Genomic DNA, 23,616 nt, shown 5'->3' with positions numbered 1-23,616 from the left:
AGTTGTGAAGGAAGAACCGCTTGACTGTTGGACAGAGAGCAAAGTAAGAGGCAGAAATTAGGCAGGGTGCTGGGATGCTTGTAACACTCCCAAAAAGCAAAGGGGTCACAGCATTTAATTTGATTAATTCATCGCCGGTCCAAAAGACTTTGTACTGAGCCTCAGGCAGCACAATAAACATTAAGAGAGGAAATAAAAGATTGGTTGGGTGGTAAATACTCCAGCTCCCTCTCCCACTCCAGCTTCTCTCTTGTTTCTTCTCTTCTTGGTCAGTGCAAACATTGGAAGCAACACAGTAAGCAAGCAGTAGCATTAAAACAGCAACAAAAAAACTCACTGTATTTCAAATGCCTTGGTCAAAACACTTTCAAGGAAAGCTTTGACTTGCTTTCCCCATCATTTTTGTTTTCCCTCAACAGCCCATTCCTCTAGGAAACGCAGCGGGCAGAATGGAGTAACAGTCATGCTAGCTTAGCCTCCTCTCCCCAGGACTGGCCGAAGACTTAGTGAAAACAACAAGAAGGACGTTTATCCTAAGGGGGGGCGGATAATGCTTTTGGTGGTCATTTCAATAGTTTTGGTTGTACTCCTAAGCATTCAGGGGCCCAAACAGCTGTTTTGGTGAATGTAATTGTATTTACAAATAATGGTATTTTGTAAAGCTCCGATGCTAACTTTTATGGGCCAGATGGTACAAACACTCAGCCTGTAACTGCACAGTGCCTGTCCCTCACCACAGGACGCAGGGGGAGGGCACAACCCCCCCACTGACACTGGGGGCTGGAAAACTGTTGCAGCTGCTTGAAGTCATGTAGGAGCCTGGGGTGTCAGAGGAAACCACAGCAGAGGCAGAGCTGGGGAAAGGGAGGGTGACTAATACTCCATACATCCTCATCAAGTAAAGTTCATGTCTGGCTTTTCTTCCATCCGTTTCAAGCAATGTCACTGCTCCCACGCTGCATTTGCTGGGCATCGCTGTGTATCAGACCTCACTGTGGCTCTGTACAGCAGGAAACTGCTTTTATCCCCTTTTCCCAGACAGACACTGAGGTTTACTGCAATTTAGACACATTTCTGCAGTCACATGAGAAAACTATGATATGGAAGATGGGTCTCCGAACCCTGGACCGTGCATCAGCCTGCCTCTGCATTTGTGCACATAATGCCATGTTACACCTAGGTCCCATTGAGTCAAATACCACTACTGAAGAAAGCAAGGTGGCTTATATGTATGTTTGAATTGATTTCTAACAAACTTCATTCATCACCTGATTGTCACTTCTCCTCCCTTGTTCCAGTATGTAAAGGTGCATCTGTGAGTCTATATGCAAGACCCAGCCCATACAGGCATTCATTTTATGTCTCTAAGCTGGTGAGGTGAGAAAATATTCATCAAATATAGTGTTGGACCATTGTTTCCCCTATTGCTGAAATAATGCATTCACTGCAGAATAATGAACCAACTCTGTGATTCTGGAGCTATAAAAAAAAATATTAGTGGAAAGTATTATTATACAAAAATCAGCAAAGTTTGATTAATAAGGCAGTTGTCTAACCCTATTTGCCTGTCTTCCATATACATTCAGAAGAACAAATACAACAAAGAAGAACCAGCTACTGAAACATAGATCCTTTTTTGCTGTAAAAGTGTGGCTGATTGGGGCTTCGTGACAATAGCCCAGAACTGCATATGCTGTTTCTTAAAAAAATCCCAAACAACACCCCCCTCAAACCAAAACAAAACTCATGGTGGCTTTGCCAATATTTCACCATGTTTGTTTTTGCTCACAGCAAGTCCTGCTTTAAATCACACTAATGCATTTGACTTCTGAGAAAGGATGAACCAGAGATTTATTCTGTACTGTGTGGCAACAGCCCATTCCAGCAGGAAACTGAGCCGTGGAGGGGAGTTTTGTCAGGGAAGAAATCTCATCTGGATAAATGACACTCCTCAGCAGAGCATGGTTACTTATATGTGTGTTTTTACTGACATCAGATGAATGCTGTTCATTCGTTTAATTGTCACTTCTCCCTTCCTCCAGTATTCCTCCTACTCTCCCTTTGGAAGTTTAATCACCCAATGTAAGGCTTTTTAACAGGAACAAGGGCACTTTTAAGATAAAGATGTTGGAAAACAACTTTAAACAAATATAACATACAGTCATGCATTTAATAAGCATGACTTGCATATGTACATATGCATGACACAGCCCCTCTTCTCCCACTCAAGTCATAGGACCAAACACTACTCACTGTGTGATGCCCATCCTCCATCTAAAGCTGATACTGATTCCTTCAGAGGTAAACCAGCACCATACAGACTAGTTGAGGAGGAAAGGTCAAATCAGAAGAAATTCAGCTTGTGGCACTGGTGGGCATTTAGGAGGGAAGGCATGGGGAGGCTTGTGGGTAAGTTAAGGATTAATTTGTTAAGCATGTTTGTCATGCTAACTATCCAGCATTCAGAGACTGATGATTACTACCTTCTTAATAGCTGCATATGATTAGCTTTACATTCCTGTAAATTTACTGTGCATGGTGTCTGTGCTATATCTGATGAAATCCATGCACTTACTAGCTGATCTTTGAGCCATGATGCCCAATATGCAAGCAAGGCAATCTTTGCTTGTATAGTCATTGTTTAAAAAAAAAAAAAGAAGTAGAAATACTGTGAGCGTAAAGTAGCATAGACCTTGATTAATCTCACTACAAAGAAAAGCACAAATGCAGTTCTGCATATAGTGACTTTTGACCTCTGCTTCACTCCCAGCTATATAGAATCATAGAATCATTAAGGTTGGAAAAGACCCTTAAGATCATCGAGTCCAACCATTAACCTACCACTACCAAGGCCACCGCTAAACCATGTCCTCAAGCACCACATGTACCCTTCTTTTAAATATCTCAAGGGATGGAGACTCAACCACTTCCCGGGGCAGCCTGTTCCAGTGCCTGACTACCCTTTCGGTGAAGAAGTTTTTCCTAATATCCAACCTAAACCTCCCCTGGCGCAGCTTGAGGCCATTTCCTCTCATCCTATCACTTGTTACTAGGGAGGAGAGACCGACCCCCATCTCGCTACAGCCTCCTTTCAGGTAGTTGTAGAGAACGATAAGGTCTCCCCTCAGCCTCTTCTCCAAACTAAACAACCCCAGCTCCCTCAGCTGCTCCTTGTAAGACTTGTGCTCTAGACCCTTCACCAACTTCATTGACCTCCTCTGGACACACTCCAGCACCTCAGTGTCCCTCTTGTAGTGAGGGGCCCAAAACTGAACACAGTACTCAAGGTGGGGCCTCACCAGTGCCGAGTACAGGGGCATTCCTGGCCTGCAATGATTGTAACTAGGACATAATCAGACAGGTTGTATACACAAATTGCCATCTTATCTATACATCTTAAAAAGTTAAATATGCTTTTCCTCATTTGCCTGCCTAAGGAAACAGGGAAGAGGTAATCATTCCTGCTTTTTTCCAAGGCACAAGCTATGGCATCAAGACTGCTCATCAGAAATGCAAGTTTCTTCTTCAGCATCACGTATGAAAGCAAAGCAGGCAGACACATGACAAGGAGATGTGGAGTTTGCTATGAGGACCTCTTTAAAATACAGCTCTGCTCTCAGTCTCCCCAGCCCAGCTGTGGCACCAATCTGTGGCCTCTCCCTGGGTCCCTCACCTGGGGCTTTAGTAACTACTGGAGAGCAGATAAAAGAATCAGCCATCCAGCTGTGCACAAGTGCCTCAGGTCACAGAGTGCCAGAGGGGCCCCAACAAATTTTTGCAAATGCATGAGGTGTACCTCTGGCTGCGGGGAGTGGAAGGAGAGAGTCAACTCAGTCAATGCTTGGTGCACACAACTTGAAAGTTCAGTTTAGGATATGCCTAAGTGAGAATCTGACTGTGGTAAGGCAGGATCTGAGACACCTTCTGCTGTATCCTTGCCTATAAGCCAGACTAATGCCACTGGACTAGTCTTCTTCATCAGCCAAACAAGAAAGCAGAGTTTAATTAGTTTTGATTAATTAGTCTTTCTAAATGCAGGAGGGTTAGGTGAGCACAAGGAATCTTACAAAAATAACAATTTCAGAAAAATACAGCAGGAAGCAAAAGGTCATGGGGAGTGGATAGGAAGGAAGGTGGAAAGAGTTATTAATTAGTGTTTACAGAAAGGACTGTATTTTCTTTAGAACAATGGTGGAGAAACAGGCAGTGCACTGGGAGAATAGCCATATGCATTAACACGTTTATTCCCATTAGTGCCATGCATTGCATGTTTAATCCCAAGAGGTCCTGAGAGACATAAAATGAGTCAAAGCTCACAAGGTCCCCACTAATGAATGGCCAGTGATAGTTCAAGCTGGTGCAGTACAGGGAATGGACGTTTACTGTGGCCAACCAAGGTGGCTGGTGGAACTCCCTCAATGGGACCCTTCACTCTTGGTACAGATTTCTTGTGCCAGGACTGCAACCAGCTCCTCCAGAAAGTAAGAGGGACAACTCTTCCCTTGACATCCTAATCTTTCTAGATTGTAAAATCATACATAGGCTTTAAGGTTATATGGCAGGACTGTTTTTTACCATATGCATGACCACTATATAGCACTAGGGAACACTGAACTTTTCAGAAATGGCTAAGTGCTGTTACAACACAGATGATAATAATAAAAATAACAACAGTTGGCACCTGCACCAACACGCTATACTGAAACAAACTGCAATGCCTGAATGCCAAAGAGCACTAAATGATTCTCTCATAACTCTTATCACAGATATCTCTACCAAGCGTGGGTGGTTTTTGCTCCATATTTCATCTCCAGCAACATACAATGAAGTTGCAAATGGCATTACTGAGCATGCCAAAATGTCCATGCAGTAAAGATAACACTGAAATTGTGATATAAATCTATTTTCAACTTTCATCTGAATATTCAGGATGTCTACTCTTATCTCTGGTATATATTATTTTTATATTGTGAAAGATTATAAATACTGAATGGCAAGAGCAATCAGGCTATGGAAATCATCTCCTGAAACAGAGATATATGTTCTCATAGGGCTTTTTTTTCTTTTACCTTTTATTTTAATGATTAGTCAATCACTGTTGAGCCACCTCAGGGAAATGCAAGGTGAATTAGGAAAAAGAAGGTCAAGGTTATCATGGAAAAATTTAATCCCTCCTCAGTGGGAACCAGTTAATGGTTATGGCTAGACTCAAGTGTGGACCTCTGTTGGGAATCCCAGTGAAGGTGAAACACAGAGAGGAAAAAAAGTTGCACTGAGATCTTAGACAGTCATAAGCAGACAGATGTTCCTAGGCTTTAATGAGCAGTCTTGGCTCCAGGCCTTTCTTGGCAGAGCTATTTTTTAGTATTTTTCCTTGTAGTGCAAGGTATGGCTCTGGTTAGCTGGCTATGCTTAGGTAACTGCTGATGATTTTTCCATCTAAATAATAGCTTGACAATGAAGAAACCAGTTCATAATCTGTGACTTGATGGATTAGGTCATGGGGAACAATGTGCAGCTGTAATCATGAAAAGTAAAAATAAATAAAAATAATAATTTTAGTTTAAATGAGAACCAGTTTTAAAAGTTTAAACAGCAAATCTGGTGAAGCTCCTACTGCAAGTTCTACCACTCCATCTTACATTTTTATTGTCATGGACAATAAACTAAAGGAAAATAACATGAAATGGACTTTTTCTTTGCCAATTCTATTTCTAAGTCAGCCTGGTGGGGATCATGGCCCTACTTTGGAAACTCATTTGGGTTCAGCAGTGCTGAGAATTTTCTCTTGACATTTTGCTTCACCTAAGTGAAATATATTCAATTGGAAAGTACATGCTTAGCAAACATCTTCTCTTCAGAAAGAAAAAAGGCTACAAATCCAACTGTTACCAAACTGTGAAATCAGTAACTTCCACTAAAACACTGAGAAATAGCCTTGTTAAAAATTTTAAAGATTTTTAACCTTTGTTTGCTAGGACACAACTTCCTTAATGCAATAGCCACTGCAGCACTTGGTGGAGAATAATTTTGTTCTTTGTCAGGCATTGTCAGTGCTTTGTCAGGCACTGACTTAACCAGTGACTGAATTCAGTCTCTTTTCCAGTATTTCTGGGTGTCTCATTTCTCGGTATCACAATTGGACTGATATAATACGATATCATGAATGGGAATGTTTTCATGGGATAAGCTCTCATTTTAGACTGCTTTTCATTGCTATAGTCCAGATCCTGGTCTCAGTGAAGGAAATGGAAATGTCTAGGTGGCTTAAACATGAGCAATCTTTGGCTCTCAATCATTTACAAGTCAATAAAAAACTAAAGAGCCTTACATTGGCAGGTTATACAAATTCTCTGCTCCCTCTGTGTTCTCAGCTGATTCTCTTTTCATTTTGGAAGCTATGAATTACGTTTCTTTGAAGGTCTTTTTTAGCACATCAGAATTTCATCCACCACTGGTTGGTTTAGTAAAGCTCACCCTTTTCCAGAACTAAGTGTGAAATCTGCTTTGTGATAAATATCTGATGGTGCAGGAGCTCTGGGCTTGCTCCCAAGCTAAATCCATTTATATTGCAGCAAAACACCTGCCTCTGTGTCATCACAAAAGCAGCTCCTTATCAAAAAGTACAATTCACTCTCTCAAACAAGATTCAGATTCCATTTTTTTCCCCCCTCTGCAAGAGAGGAACAGATGTCCTAGCAGCTGAAAGGAGCTTCCTCCCTTGTCATCTACGCAGCTTATATTCCCAAGTCATGAGTCCTAAAACTCTTCAATCAGCTAGGGTTTATTGTTTCCATGACACCAGTCCCTTCCCACAGCCACTCAATGCTCAGGATAATTACTTTACATGACACCTGCCAACTGGAAGTGACAGATTTACACTAGGATTGTACCCAGGGTCTCCATATATTCAGCCCAGCTATCACCGTGATGGGTCCCTCTGGATCAGCAGTACACCACACCAGTCATGGGACAACGACCCAGCTCCACAACTTCCCACGTGTCAGGTCCATCCCATCAACAAATGGCTTTTGTACACTTTGTGGGCCAGAGCAGAGACTCTCTGATCAGTACCATAGCTGTTGTCCCAAAGGCTGGGCAATGACTACTACCCCATGACATTTGACACCAATAAGAGGGATGCCTACCTTGATAACAGGTATTATAATTGTTGCTGCTGTGGAATGCAATGGTGAGATTTTTGGAGGAAGTGCAACAAGCTATGAGAAATAGGAAAAGGCAGGACAAATATTTTTAAGAATGCTGTGCAACAACTCGAAGATTTTTAAAGGTTTCGGCTTAATGCGTGGCTCACTTTCTTGTCAATCTCCCCAAAGTCTGGATGCAGAATGGGAGTCAATTACAAAAAGCCAGGGAAGATATTGGGTCATAAACATATTGCTGTAAATGGCAAGTCCCTCTTTGTTCAGCATTAAAATTTAAATGCAGTAAGGTAAAATAGAATAAAGCAGAGCTTACCTGAAGAGGCTGAAGAATCATAAGTACTTCTGTCCTTCCTATTTGTCCTGAAGGGCTGAATGTCTTTTTCCCTGTAAGTTCCAAACCCTTCAAAGCTTCTTCTTTTATTCCCACTTGCATCGTTGTCCCGCTTCTCACTCGAGGAATTCATTTCACCAAACATGTCCAGGGACTCTGACCTTCCATTACTCTCAGTATTACCAGAGTATCTCTTTGTGCAAGAGTCAATGGGATCATTGCTTGAGTCACTTTTATCTTTACTCTGCGTCCACTGCTGGGCATCAGAAAGTGATAACGTAGACAGCGTATCCACTTCAAAGTTACTCTTTGAGCTTTTGTGTCCGGTTTCACAATGCTGGTGCTTCTGCTTCTCCTTATGTTTGCTTTTCTCATTGAGCAAGGAAAGGTCTTTATCTGAGCCACTTAGCCTTTCATTGATCGCATGGCTGGAGAAGCCAGTGGACTTGCTAGCAAAGAGACCACTCAGATCTTCATGTGTCCCCAATATCCGCTCATCCTTATGCTTGTGCTTATGTTTGTGTTTCCTTTTGTGAAGTCGGCCACTTGAAAGGCTTGTTCCTCCAACCTTTGGAGGAGCCAAAGAGGACTGCATGTCTCCAAGGCCCATTCCCACAGGTGTTTGTAGGTGTACTCCGTGTTTCGCTTTATGCTTGGCAGTGGTGGACATCTTCATATGAGAGCTTGCATGGAATTGGGGTGGGGGCACGGTAGGTCTCATAAATGGGGAAGCCGCTCCGAGCGTGTGAGACAGGTACAAAGGAGCTGGATACTGACCATAGTAACCAAGATTCATCATAGGCATTGATGTGTAAGGCATTCCATAGGGTGCATAGTAACTCCCACTGGGAATAGGGTAACCAAACCCTTGTAAAAAAGGCACCTTTGTCATGGTGTCATTGGTTTTGGCAGGTCTACCACGCTTTTTCTTAGACTTCATGTCAGAGGTCCTGCGAAGATAGAGCAATGGGTCATACTGGATATATGGCACAGGATAGTAGTGATCAAAATTAATCCTGAAGATGCTGGGATATGGATTTTCATGATAAAATGTGTAACTTCTATGGGAAATCCTGAACACTTGAAACTTATTGATGAGTTCCTCAAGGTCTGCCAGAAACTGGAGGTCATCTCTGTTCTGCAGGCTTTTCCTTTTCCTCTTGTGCTTTGGCTTTTTAATACTCTCATGAGAGAGAAAGTTATCCACAATGAGATGTTTCTGCCGGTGACCATGCCTGTTCTTTGTGCTGGTGTCAGATGGGATAGCTTCTGGATTGTCCAGGGTGCAGAAATCAAAGGAGTATCTCCGGCGGGATTCTGAGCTTTTCTCTGCTTGGTCAGAAGTGCTGTTGTTGTCTGTACCTATCCCACTGTCGCTCGGTATGGTTTCCTCGCTGTGAGACTCACTCACCGGCGACAGCGTGACTTCTTTCAGAGAACCTATTTCACAGAGGTGGGAAGGTGAATTAGCCATTAACCTGGGTGGAGACAGCTTCCAAGTTCCACTGTGCATTCCTTTCTGGGTCTTTGTAGGAAGAGCACTGATAGGTTGAAGATTTGGCATAGTTTTTAACTCTGAAAAATTTGTTTCAGTGCTTGCAGGACTAAGGTTGCCGTTAGTCCCCACTAACTGTGTTGAAAGCGGATGAATAGCTGCTGGTGACGATGCCACAAGTGACTGCAGGTTGGAAGGCACTGCTGGGTTTTCTGGCTGGCTGGAAACAGGCCTTGAGTGCTTGATGGCTGTCTTAGGTTCTTCTGGCTGAGGCTGCAGCTCTGCTCTTGGCTTTCTGCCCCGTTTTTTACCAATGTAGATAGTCCCCCTCTTGCTGACATTGATCTGCTTCCCTAATCTGGTATCAATAGTGGTTGGCCCAGCACTAGACGGTGGCTGGACTTTTGCTTTCAGAGCTATGCTGCTGGAGCAGGAGGACAAGATCTGATTAAGAATATTCTTCCTCTTGAGGGTCTTCATTTTATTAATGGTCTTGATAGTCTTCTTATCCAAGACCCCAAGCTTTCCGACCTTTTTGTGAAACTTGAGTTCATTGATGGACTTGTCCTCTCCTGGGACCATGTGGGCCAACTTGGCCAGATTCCGTCTCCTCTTCCTTTTCTTCGTTCCTGGAAATTCGCGATTGATTGGACTCACTGGGCTGGTGGAGGTTCCCTCATGAATGGTTTCAACAGTGAGCAAAGGCTGTTTCTTTGGTCGTCCTCTTTTTTTCTTAACAGGTGTGATCACAGTAAGACTGTCTGTATTGGTATACAGAGGGCTGGATGGTGTGATGGGATAGGCTGAAGGAGGCTCCACCATCAGCTTCTCAGATGTTGTCATGGAGGTCTCCCGAAGGATAGATTTAGGTTTGCTGCAGGTCCATCGCCGCTTAGCTGCGTGTTTGGGGTGCTGGACCTCAGACAATTTGCCAGCTGTGGGAAGATCAGTGGGTAGAAGAGTGGATGTCACAGCTACAGATTTTCTGAGTCTGGTGGCACTGTTGGGGGAAGCTTTGTCAGTGAGCACACTGCTGTCAATAGCTACTAAGGGGGACTCATTTTCAATCACTTTCCCTGGCTTTGTGGCTCGAAGATCTTTTTTACTCCCCTCTGGTTGAGAGCTAGTTCTGTTTGCTACTTCACTGCTCATAGCAAGTCCAGAAGGCAGGCTTTTCTCCTGGATAGTTTTCTCTATGGAAGATTTTGTGGATTGCCTTTTTTTCCTTTTGTGGCCAGATGTGTCTGTTGTCGGAGACTTTATTGGGATAGTAATTCGTACGTGACTGGTGTCACTTTCACAACTGCTAGCAGAAGTGGGATTCTGCTTCGAGGGTGATGTATCCAACACACTGTCCATTGAGTAAGACTCCTTTTTCCCTTCCATGCTGTCATGGGATTTGCTGTCAAATGCTTTCTGAGCACTCTTCACCCATTCGATGTCTGCGGTTTGGATAGTTTGACTCATCAAGTCCTTTTTGCTGGACGACTTCTTTGTACTCCCGGTGGGCTGATCAGGGGCCTCCAGCTGCATATCTCCCTCTTGATCACTGAGAGGCAAAAGCCCATTGCACTCAGAGGCACTGCTCGGTTGGGCGACTGCACTGATGTTGTTGGGTGATGGGACTGCACTGCAAATGGCAAGCTCTTTACTACTGGCCAACAGCTGCCCCCATGTGCTGCTGGTGCAGGACTTCTTTGCTTGGGATTTGCTGAAGGAAACTCCTGGCTCCGGAGTGGAGACCTTGGTGGCACTAACTGCTTCTCGACTGGGTTCTGTGTTGATGAAGCAACTTTGAGAAGCGGATCCAGTATCAGAGCTCGCTGACCAGTCAAGATGGTGCTGGTTGCTACTTTTCTGCTGGTGCTTTGATTTTAAGGTGTCACTGGTGAAGTCTTGTTGGAGGCCCGTATCATAGTGCAGAGCAGAATGTTTTTGTGGCTTGTCATAAACCTAGAAGGTAGCAGAAAATAAATAGCAAAAAAAAAATTAGTTTAGCAGTAAATTCATAACCCCTGGTTGCAGCTCTTTATTTGTACAGTGAATGACAACTCTTCTTAACCAATGTCTTGTAAGTGCTAGGAGTCTTTATAAAGTCTTCTTATACTTGAGCCAAATTTGCATTTAGATTCATGCATTGTAAACAAGTTTTGTTTTGTTTTCCCACTCTAAAAACAATGGAAATATTTCTATAAATGCTAAATCGCTAAGGAAACATATTCTATTGATTTTTAATTTAAAACACAAGTAAAATATTTCCTTTCAATGGATGAATGGTGCAACTCAGCCTCCTGGTGAGAATCCCTTTTTCCTAAAAAATAATCCCTCACAGAACTTGATGCTCAACAACAGAAATTAAGCTCATTGTTGTAAACAAGAAAAATGCAAAATTATCTCAGAAGTTGTAACAAACAAGAGGAAAACCCATGGGTCCAATTGCCTAGGAAGCCAGAATCTGCAAATATTTACTTGCTTAAATTTCCACATATAAGTCATCCCCACAAACTAGTGCTTAATCATAGAATCATAGAATACCAAGTTGGAAGGGACCTTGAGGATCATCTGGTCCAATCTTTCTAGCACAATCTAGATGAGATGGCCCAGCACCATGTCCAGCTGAGTCTTAAACGTGTTCAGCATAGCGGAGTCAACCACTTCCCTGGGGAGATTATTCCAATGATTGACTATTCTCATTGTGAAAAATTTACCTCTCGTGTCCAATCGGAATCTCCCTGGGAGTAACTTGTACCCATTACCCCTTGTCGTCACCATGTGACTCCTTGTAAAAAGGGAGTCTTCATCTTCTTTGTAGCTCCCCTTTAAGTACTGGTACATGGTGATGAGATCACCTCTAAGCCTCCTTTTCTTAAGCCTGAACAAACCCAGCTCTCTCAGCCTATCCTCATATGGCAGGCTTCTCAGACCCTTGATCATCTTGATGGCCCTTCTCTGGACCCCCTCCAGCCTGTCCACATCTTTTTTGTATAACGGGGACCAGAACTGTACACAGTATTCCAGGTGTGGCCTGATAAGTGCTGAGTAGAGTGGGATAATGATTTCTTTATCTCTGCTGGTGATGCCCTTTTTGATGCAGCCCAGCATCCTATTGGTCTTCTTGGCGCAGCAGCACACTGTTCACTCATGTTGAGCTTCCTGTCCACCAGGACCCCCAGGTCCCTTTCCACGGAGCTGCTCTCTAGCCAGGTGGATCCCAGTCTGAGCTGCACTCCTGGGTTATGTTTTCCCTGGTGCAAGACCTTACACTTGTCCTTGTTAAACTACATAAGGTTCTTGTTAGCCCACTCTTCCAGCCTTAAAATCATATGCATAGCATCGAGTGTGTGAGGCACACTTGGCAGGTTCAAGATTTGCATTACTCCCTTTCCATTTTAATAATCTGCTATTTGAAATGTTGATAAGGGATATTTTCAATATGATTTCTAATCTGACAGCAGGTCTTCAAGCCACAGAGGTTACAATAAGGGCAGAATTATGCTGAAGACTGTTACAGAGCAGAAGAATGGCTAAATTTTTTTTCTTGGTGGGCCTCCTCCAGCTAAAGGAATTACGTTTGGTACAGCTGTAGCCTTTTGAAAAGTCTCTTAAATAAAAAAAAAAATTTTTTTTTTACTTTCATCAGCTGACCTCTTCTAACCATTCGTTTTCTCCTATTACACTTAGGAGCTTTTTTCGTAAAGCTCTGGATCAAACTGTGCAACTGATTTCGTACACCTAGTACCGCAAACAACTGTTCTTACCAAACAGTAATGACACCATTCCAAATGCCAAATAAATGATGAGAGACTTAAATTGAATGTGTAACCAAGCAAAGAACAATGGAAAACAACTGCTAAGTGTCTCGTGTTTCTGCAAACACCCTGTTATAATTAAGTTTCTATCATCAGCAGCATTATGTTAGATCCCCATTCAGGGTGTTTGCAACAGAGGTTTTGGGGCAAGGAGGCTGTCAGCATAAGAGAGTTTTGAGCTGGGAAGCGGAGAGTCTCCAGTTCTGAGCAACTTCAGAGGGATTTGAAAACTGCTAAACACCCCTAAGCCCATGGTGCATTATTTAGTGACCAGTAAACATATATGTTATTGGCAAATTGATGTTGAGATATCCTTCATGTGCATATAAAAATGGGCATGTGGCCTTTCTAGAACAGGCAATAACAATGAAGCTGTTCTGGTCCATCGTCTGAGGGGTAATCAGGGACTCTTAAATCCTGTGGACAGTTCAGCTGTTGTGCATGTGGACCAGCCATGCTCAGGGAAAGCAGAGATTTCCAGGAATTGTGGAGTGAGAAAATGAAAGAACGCAGCTGCGGTGGAGCTGCAGATGTCACGGGCGAGCGACACCCGGTTTCTTCAGCCTGAGAAAAGAGCTGAAAGCATAAACAGCCCTTGGGGAATGAATCAGTTCCTCCTCCTCCTCCTCCTCGTAGCGGCCTCCCACATGCGAGCCACACAGCATGCAGAGGCCACGACCCATGCTGCTGATGCCCTCCTTCAGAAAATGGAGCCCACCCGCATCCATGTCCTTGGGATGAGGCCAGGGAGGGGTCGAAAGGAAATCAGCAGCACTGGCACTGAAGCATGATAGTTTGTTTTTATTTTAATTTTTTAAAACTGATCAGAAAGCTGCTGAGCTTCATTTCACCTCAGCCATTTGTGGCTTCTCCTGCCCCCCAGGCCACCAGACTGGGTGTGCTGTCAGCTGGGCATGAGGAGGTGTGCGGGAGGTGGCCATCCCCTGGTGAGGTCCCAGTGGGCTGGAGGTGGGTGCCCTCCACCCAAGCCTCACATGAAACATCATCTTCCTGTGGTACCATGATTTGTGGCTTGGAAAAGACCTGGAAATGATGGGCTGAGCCCTCTCTTAGCCCCCAGGCCCTGCACCAAGGCTGTTTCTGTACAGATCCTGACCTTATGGCTGCAATCAATGCAACTCCTTACACCCACATTATTTCCAAAATGCTGAGCTGTGAAACTAAATGACCTGAAAAATATCATTTGGAAAGGGGGAAAAAAAAGACAGTCACAGCAGTGCGTGAAAACATCACACGCTGGCAACATCCTGGTCCCTCCAAGTCCACCACATGCAGAGAGATCTCTAGTTTAAAAGGAGCAATAATCACTGATCTATATTTTAAGACAGTTAATAAGGGCTCAGAACTGAGAAGCCAGCTATATATCAGTGATGAGTCTGATATATCGCTTGGCTCCTCCAGCCTCATTTCCTTGGCCTGCACATTATAAAATGATGATGCAACTTCCAACATATCCCTAATGATAGCCTTGTCATTACTCCAGCACCACAGGCCACCACATCTATTTTACAATTCATGAGAAAGATATGCCTATGTCATCAAAAGTGCCAACTCTGGAGGCATTTAATCACACGGATAAGCACTCTTGATTTCAACAGGCCTTCAAAAAATGACCAGTCTGCAGGATCAGGGGACTCAATTTCCTAAGCGGGATGTCAAAACTATATATCTGCCCAAGCACATAACAGTCCACTGGGCTTCCTCATGCAACTTCTTCCAGCATAACAGTTACTATTCGCTCTCCCTTGCCAGATACGTCCATATCACCCCAAAATAATTCTTCTGCAGCCCAGCAACCAGAGATCATTTGGCTGCAGCAGGTTGGGTTTCAGGGGCTGCAATGGATATGTGGCGACTGTTTACCTAAAAGCACTACTAAATCAGGTGAAAGTAATGCAGCCAAGTGTATTTTATTTCCCATGTATCCATCTGGGTTGCTGTCTGATCCCATTGGTCCTAATGTTTAGGCTTCAATTTTCCCTTCTGGGTGAGCACCACCCTAAGAAGCCAACAAGCCCAAGCTCAGCTAACCTAAGCCTCTGCTGAGCTAGTAGAGGATGCCAGAGCCGTCAGTAGGTTGAGGGCAAACAGGGCTCTTCAGAAACCTGTATCTTGATGCCTTTCACACAAATTCATTACTTTATTAGTCAGTAAGCATGCAATATACTGCAGCTCCATAGGTCTTGGCAAGGGGCTGTTGACTTGAATAGAGTTCCTATGGCAGTATGGCCGAGACCGGCATCAAGAATAGTGGGCTTTTTCATGAAAACAGAAAGATTCACCTTTATTTACTTTTTGGTTTATGAGACCCTAAAAATACTTCAGACTTCAGGGCCTGCCTCTATTTGTCGTTCGCCCTTTCATTAAATGGGATTTTCTTCAGCAGCTAGCTATTCTGCACTGGGAGTCTGCTCCTTCTTTTGTGAAAGTAGAAGCGTAACTTAACCCATGCAATTTTATCACATCTCACCAGACTTGGTCAATATTTCTCTTGATATTCAGTTTACTGGATGTGCTTAGTAGGTAATAATCCTATCTCTCCTTTAAAGAAAATAAAATACACATAAAGAAGCTAATGGTTTTCATAACTGCAAAGAAGTTTGAGCAACATGATCCAGCACATGCTAAACCTTAGACTAAAAAAATAAAGCTCGAATCCTCTTATTAGTAGTATACAATTTTAATGCCAAACTCATGAGTTTCAGTCCTCAGCTTTGGCAACAGTGGGTAGACCTATGAGCAGGATACATCCCGTATACTGGCAACTGAAGAACACTGGCCGGAGAGCAGAGGATGTGGGACTATGTGTCTACACCTGCCTTGCCAGGCCTGTGCAACCCTGCACCTGCAGAGGTGATTACTCCTCTTAACAGTTTTATTCTGGCCCTTGCAGCTGAGGGGATGAGACTGTATCAGTCCCATGATGAGCAGCACCCTACTCTGCAAGCAGTACCCAGCAGCAGAATCCATCCCTCAGGGACTCTTTTCATTTAACTACTGGATGTTTCACTCTGCCTCCCCATTCCCTTGCCTGAGCTTCTCTCTAAATCCACATGCTGCTTCCAGTCCCAAAGCAAAAAGTGGGAGGAGATGCCAGCAACCAAATCAAGAGCTTAGTAAAATAATAATAATAAGAAAAAAATCCAAATAAAAATGAATGTAACTAAAAATAATAATAATGATAAAATATGCAATTAGAGAAACCCATCACCTGAAAAAAATCTGATTGCTTACAGGGGATGGTACCCCCCTGCTCCAAATGCACCTTTTTGAGGAGGTAACATACATACAGCTTGTCAAGAATCTGGCTTGCAAATCAAAGTTAATACTATAACACCCCCTCTTTAAATAATTCGCAGATCCATCTGTGTAATAGCTCCTCGAGTGTAATTCCCTATTAAGAGGCTTTATCTGGAGAGATAAGCAGCTGGTTCCCATGTCACTAATTGCTGTCTGGTGTGATTTTAAAACATCTGCACCATTGTGCTCTTCATTTTCATATTCTAATCACCCTGAAACTTGAAAAAGGTACATCATTGATTGTTTCTGTGGGTTAATTAGTACACAGTCTCCTTGTAGAGACAATTTAAAGGCAGTCAGAACCTCAATCAGCAAGTTTGTTTTAAAAATTAATAACATCGGGAGCATCTGTGGGGATTGGCATCCACAGTGACACATCAGAGTGTGCTCTGGGGACATGCCATCCTTTGTTATCTTCTTCATACGCTCAAAAATAAAATTAAAAAAAAAAGAAAAGGAAAAGAAAAGAAAAAGAGGAAAGGCTTTCCTAAACAAATAATGTCACTTAGAATCAGAGTCTTGGGAAGTGCTTGCTTTTATCTGAGGGCCACCCCTGCCTCTCCAGCGAGAACAATTCTCATCAAAACACTGCGTAATACCTCTGTGTGGTCTAGGAACTTGTAAGCCATTTTTGGTAGCAATTTTGGCAACCGGGAGCTGGCATGTCATTGGAAATTCATGGGGTGAAGCTGTGACTGCTTGGATGTATGTAAGCATTTGCTCTGCTTGCCACCTGGGTTGGCTAGATGCTGGGTCGCCAGGTGTTGCCTCCAAGCCATGAAGAGAAGGATATTAGCTCAGGCACAACACTCTGCTATGGCAGCGATATTGCATGCAAACTGGACCTTCCTGAGCCAGCTCAGAGCAAAGGCAAGCCTGAATTCATACCTGCTTTAACTTAAGCTTATACTCAAAAATACTCCAATGCTGATAACAGACCTTTGATGCCTAGCAAAAGGTCAACCTGAGATTTTCAAGACTGAATGAATAAATCTGGCGGCACTGAGGTTAAGTGGAAAATACAGTGGGCACCTGCCTTCTGAAAAATCACTCTCCTTTGCAAGATGTTCCTAAAAACTGGAGAAGCTCCAGGTGAGTTGTTACTCTTTAAAAAGCTTTCTCTTCACTTTCTGCTTCCTAGACATGCATGAAAAAATGTTACTGGAGAAGAAAACCCTTTGAGAGGAAGAAAAAACTGAGATTTCCAGCTCTGACACATGAATAAATAATCCTGGCTCAGCTCATACTTTTGCTCAAAATTGAGCACTTCCTCTTGTGTCCCAATAGGACAGCTGCAAACTGCTCACTCGAAGACTCTAATCAGAATTACAGGTTGGAGATCTTTCATGCATTTTGGTGAGTACACTGAGCCTTCCTGGGGTAGCATTGCTGTGTAAATAAAAGATGCCAAGCAGAGGAACTTAACTCTGGCCTGATGGCTTACAGGTTGAGCAGTCTGACATGAGATGTGATCAGTTTATAGGAGGGGCCTGTGATCAAGTCAGGTCAGTTCACAATAGCAAGTGTCTGAAATGGTTTCAGGAAGTCCTTTAGGTCCTCAGTGACTCTAACCAGGGAGGAGGGATCACAAACTGGCATATGACACTTGCTGGAAGTGTCTTCTGAGAAACCCCACTGAATCTGGTTCAGAACTGAGGTAGGGGCTTTATTTCCAATTAAAATACTAATGGAAAACATGTCAGCAGGCACTAACATAAAATTCATCATTATCATCCCAACCAAGTGTGATTTTCCAGAGCAGTTTGTCAAATTTATCACTCCCAGAGTTTACTCCTTCCCCAGCTCCTTGAGTCTTCAATAGCACAAAGCCCAAACACCACCATACTCACAGAAGTGAGGATCATTCGTTAGACATCGAAAGAGAGGCAGGAATTAACATGAAGCTGCAGGGGCACTACTTGAGAGCAAGACACAGCGGGGGTTGGGAGTGGGTTAATTAAAAGCAAAGCATCACCTGTTTGTGTCCATTCACCAAACACAAACATCACAGACTGTGGTGCAAGTCTTGTGCACCAAAGATACCTTGCGCACCAGGAGGATCTTCACTGAAGCTGCTGGAGGTCACTCCCATTGCTATGTAGCTCTGTCTTCCCTGAGATATTTGTGTAATCGTGTCAATATGGAGAAACTGAAGTTCAAGCTTTTACATTATAATTGTTTTGAGAATACCTATCTAAAGCACTTATCCTTAAGGAAAAGACAAACCAATGCACAGAGATTACTGAAGGGTCCAAAGATGTTCACGTGGTTGCAAATAGTAATTTTTCATGCATTCCTGGTAAAGCATCATGATTTGTTAAATAATAAAGAAATTCCAAAGTTATTCCAAATTAATTTTGCTACCAGCTTTAAACTGGATGATTTGCACACTATTTCAATTGTCTGCTAGATTTCAGACACTTCCATTTTCCACATACAGGGATTGAGGATTTTATTTGGGCAAATTGTAACAACATGTTAAATTTATAAAGGTAGGATTTGGTGCTGTGGGCTGATCCATTCCTTACTAGTGGGATAGACCCATCTCTGCACATATTTTCTTTATCAAATGTTTAAACAACCCTGCTCTTTTCAGGGCTTTGTATTAAACACCAAGTCTGGGAAAATGCTAAACAATGGGATTTTTCTGTCTTCTCCAACAAAGAGCCCATCACCACCAACATAACAATATCACCATCGACAGTTTAAATATTGTGTTTAAGCATAACACAGTTTGCCGCCTCAGTTTAGGCAGCTGGGAGAGAACAAATGGGCACCAGTGAAGGTGGACTACAATGGGACTCATACAATTTTGCCCATTCATCTGGTGAGACTTTGGTCCTTTTTTGGCCTCAAGCCAGTGCAAAGAAAGGTTTTTAAGTGAGCATTTCAGATATTATGTTTGTGAAGCCAGGGCTTGCAGAGCAAGATGCCTTTGCTAAGCTGCATGCTTTCATTTGTCCAAAAGCCTTGCTAATGAACTTAACAGCAGCAGTGATATTAAGGCTTTGTTATTCATATATAAAACATACTTCCATCCCTTCGGAAGTGGTATAGTTCCATGGAGCTTGACCTACTCTTCCCAATGCGTAACTATGACGTTGCACATCCAGGTTTCTATTTCATCCTGCTCTGCCACTTTGCTCTGTAATTTCAAGTTGTAGAGAGCAATGTATACCTGTACAGAGACTTGGTCAAAATCAGACTGCAGAAGGATCCCAAGACGGACTGGGACCTGCAGAAATGAGAGCAGTAAGGAGTTTGTGGTGTTGTCCAGGACGTTAATGTTTCAGCATGTCTCAGATTACTAAACTGGAAATAAGGATGTGAGCAGCTGTGCATCGTAAGTTTCTGCTATAATTTTTAAAAGCCTGAAGTGCTTAATTTGCATTGAAAGATTTCTTTTATCCTTCATTTAGTATAAAAATTGCAGTGTTACCCTGAATACTTTTTTTTTTCCAAGGGGTGGGGGAAATATAAATGGCTTTTCCATTGAGGCCAGTGATTTTTTCCACTAGAGTTAAATAATTTGATTATAAATTGAGTCCTTAAATGTCAAGGAGATGCTGAATTCACCTGAAAACAGGCATTTAGAGAAGCTCATAAAAGCTGTGAGCTCCAGTCAGTTAGCTCATCATTCTTTTAGCATGCACTTCATTTAGCAGTTACTGACCGCCAGATTAATTCTTTCAAAGCATCCTGATTGCAGCTAAGGTCTAGCATGAAGTATTGCATGTGCAACAGCATTAGCAAAAAGTCCAGAAATCTGCCAGAACATCTACCTGGTGCAGCTGGGTTAAAGCTTATGAAAATTTGCGGGAAAGGTCAAATATCCAGTGTCTTCCCACCTCCTTGCATTAACATTTGAGTCCTGTACCATGAATTCTGAGAGAGCGTGGCCTGTGCCTTCAGCAAATTCACCCTGAAAAGATGAACTTCAGTGATCTGCAGCAAAATGTGGGAGGTTCGTTCCCTTTGGGAAATCTGCCTAAAGAGGTCATATGTGACAAATTTCTGGCTCCACTGGTTATGTACTGAAAAGTCACTGCACTCTGTGCAAAGCTAGCAAATGATGTGGGGTGTACCATCCGGAGATGGGACATGTTCTGGACTCTCTCAAACAGCTTGTCTCAGATCAGACTCCCAAGTGGGATTCTCCTTTGTTTTCATGAGTAAAATAATTATCTGCTGATGGGAGGGAATAGGAGCACACTCATCTTCCCTTGCACTGCATGCAGTCCTTCTAACTGTCCAAGCAGACATGCAGTGAAACCTGTCCATTTGCAAAAGGCTACAGGATGAGTGGAGTTTCAAAAGCTTTATCCTTCCAGTTTGCCTATAACCTGTGCCTATTTTTCACCACTGTTGGCAGATAAAAAGTGATCCCTCTCCCCTTTTCCCTAGAACCGGCAGCAACCACAAGAGGTGATAACTGGGGAAATTTGCTGCACATGTTGAAGATGTCAAAAGCATGGCAGACGTCTCCGTTTCTGGACTAGAGGTGATGCCCCTGTGACATAGTTGTTGAGGATTTTAGTCCTCAATTATGTGATTTTAGTTTACACCCCTAAGGAAGGCAGGTTTGAAAAAAGATACACAGCACTGCACCAGGACACCTGAGGCATGGACATGAGCTATGAGGATGCTAATGCCCACCTGCAAGTCCTCTTTCAAGACCATAACAGTGGTGATTTTGGGCAGCAGCAAAATCACAAGCTGCCTTGGCTAAACCTGAATGCTCTCCTGTAAGAACCGATTTTACCATCCCTTGGATTCAGCTCCCTGCAGATGCCTCTTCCACCCAGATACTTTTGCAGGCTCCCCCCATAGCAAAGGCTTTCCCTCTGGGGGAAATTCAACCAGGCTAGCAATAATGTTTCAGAACAACAACAACAAAAAAAATAATGACATAAAATATTTCTGTGGCAATGCTAGGTGAGGTGATGATGAATGACACCACATTTTTGGGGCATCGCTGTGCTTTTTCTGAATGACACATATCTCTGCTTTGATGTTAATCTCTCATCTCTCCTTCCTCCTCTCCCTCCCCAGCTATGGCAAAATCACCTTTACTAATAAACCTCCAGCTCAAATAGCAGGTTTTATTTAGTGTGCTATAAAAACAGTCATTTCTCAGATCATAAAAGGGGCTCAACTGGACTGCATCATTTTGCTGAAGTGAGTTTTCTGGTGGAGCGATTCTCTCTTCTAAATGCCACAGTCCCCCACCACCAGTATTTATGTACCAAAATAAAATGCAATTTTCTGTATTTTATTAAGTGTGAATCTCCAGTGGAAATCCATTTGGGAGCTGAACCCAAGATTTAATTGTCCCTTGATTTTATACTTTCAAGACTTTCTCAACTGTTTTCACAACAGCAGCACCAGGCTAACTACAGTTTTATTAAGGTACAGCAGCATTACTTGAAGGCCCAGACCAAGTTTAGATTTGGCTTCTACACATATAAATCAATAACAGCACAGACCAGAAAAAGAGAGGGCAGGGAACAGTGGTCTAGAAAAGAGGATTGCAAAGCAGCCCAAGCACAGCTTTGTGCTTACATGACCTCCCAAACTTCTCTAGCTTCTCACCTAAGAAATCAGGGGTAACATTCAGCTTATTGGGTCCCCAGTCTTTCACCCATGAGGTTAAATAGGCAGGTGGAAAGCCTTTTTATATAAATTCAGGCCTGGGATTAGCATCCAGAACAGCAAAGCTTGTAGCTCTCCTGGGTCAGAATTTGGCTTATCCTATGCTGAAGATCTGGTCTGGAGAAACCCTTAAATTCTTGAACCTGTGCAGAAATTCAGTGATTTCTATGCACGTGCTGCCCTTAGGAGTGGAGACATCAAGACCAGACAAAGCAATAGTACGATACCGCCAGCACTTCAGAGCATTACCCTTTTAATTGCCCTTGTTCTAATAACTCACCTAAGTACATTTCTTTGCTCTACACATGTTAATGAAGCAAAACCATTCCCAGCCCTGTTATTGCTTCCTCTTAAGTGCTGACTGTGTGCCTGAGTTGAGTAACTCTATAAAAATACTGACATCGAAGACAGAGTCCCCTATCCAAGCAGATTGGCACACAGGTTAAATCAGAAGTAGGCAGTACATGTTTCAGATATCAAAGTGCATTTGTCTGTCACTAAGAGAGCAAAGTTATGCCTCTTTCTTTTCAAAATGTAACTTATTCTGAAGAATTGGCATTGGAAAAGTTGGCAGAAGATAAGCGTTTCCAAGAGCTACTTGAGGAGAGAGAGGGAGATTGGCTAAAGCATAGGTGAACCTGGTGTTATAAGCATTTGAGATACACATCAAAGGGACCAAAAATACATGTGGACCAAGAGTGCCACAGAAGGTCCTTCAGTTTAGCACATATACAGCATTTGAAGCTGAAGCTAGAAAAACTGAGAAACATGGCCCACATTTTTAATAGGGGGTATAAATAATCATGAGAACAGCTTATCATAGCGATGGATTCTTTATTACTGGAAGTTTCTTTTAAATCAAGGCTGGGTGTTTTCTAACTGATATGCATTAGTGCACAACAGCTATTGGACTTGTAACAGGAATACATTTAGGCAAATCCCCCAGTATGAGTCATGCAGGAGGTTTGACTAAGTGATCACAATGGCTTTTTCTAGCCTTAAAAATCTGTGACTATATATCCTCTCTATATCCTCCAGTGTTTTGTCTAATCTGGTGTTAAGCAATTCCAGCAACGTGTCTTCAACCCCTTCCTCTGGGAGGCTATATCCCAGCGTAATAAATCTCAGTGTTCAGAGTCTCTTCTCTCTTCCCCTGGAATCATTTCCATCCCTAGACATACCTCAGTTCTGGATTCATCCTAACAATTCCTCCTCATCCTTGGCACCAAAAAGAATATTTCACATTTTTTAACAATTCATTTCACTTGCCATATTCCCTGCTGCTGTAAAGCGGCGTGTCCCACTGGTACAACAGACCTGATTTCCTAGGAAGGGCCTTTCTATCTCGACAAGCTTGGTGAGGTGTGGTTTCCCTCACAACAAGGATGGGCAGCGTTGTACCACACATGGTTCTACAAGCATGAGAGATGGCAAATGCCATCGGCTCAGCATACTCAGGCTACCAATGTGGCACAGGGGAAGTTACTGTGATTCCTGTTGCCTTGATTCTGTGGTGGCTGAACATGGACTTTTGAGAGGCAAATATATGTGAAATATTTCTCCAGACTGACTCTGTCCTCGCCAAATAGCCGAGATTTGGCCCTGAACTTTAAGAAGAGGCACGAAGTCTGATACCCAATCTGGATCTGAGTCTCACAGACATCTGTAAACAAGCATGAAATGAAAACATCCTGGATCTGAAGACATGAAGAACCCTGGAGTCAGTTTTAGGCATTGGCTGCTGTTTTCCTTTCTTTTTTTCTGTTTTAAATATGGAAGAACGTATTGATTTGGTCTTTTCTGGTTTAAATTTCTCTGCTGTTTTTTATGCTGCACCACAGT

General features: G+C 42.9%; 1 protein-coding gene across 2 annotated transcripts in view; it reads right to left on the bottom strand.

Annotated features, from left to right (window-relative positions):
• The window catches only part of SETBP1 (SET binding protein 1), a 298,679-nt gene that overhangs the window by 75,868 nt on the left and 199,195 nt on the right, over nt 1-23,616 (bottom strand). For both annotated transcript variants that reach the window (XM_087763711.1, XM_087763713.1), the window contains one exon: nt 7,480-10,945. In XM_087763711.1, the coding sequence (XP_087619837.1) occupies nt 7,480-10,945 (3,466 nt within the window). The remainder of the gene's footprint in view (nt 1-7,479; nt 10,946-23,616) is intronic.

The sequence above is a fragment of the Nipponia nippon genome, unplaced genomic scaffold (genome assembly GCF_047370975.1).
Source record: "Nipponia nippon isolate SJK-2023a ecotype South Korea unplaced genomic scaffold, ASM4737097v1 scaffold_29, whole genome shotgun sequence".
Classification (NCBI taxonomy): domain Eukaryota; kingdom Metazoa; phylum Chordata; class Aves; order Pelecaniformes; family Threskiornithidae; genus Nipponia; species Nipponia nippon.
The sequence above is the reverse complement of the archived record's forward strand: the minus strand, read 5'-3'. Positions and strand labels throughout refer to the sequence as shown.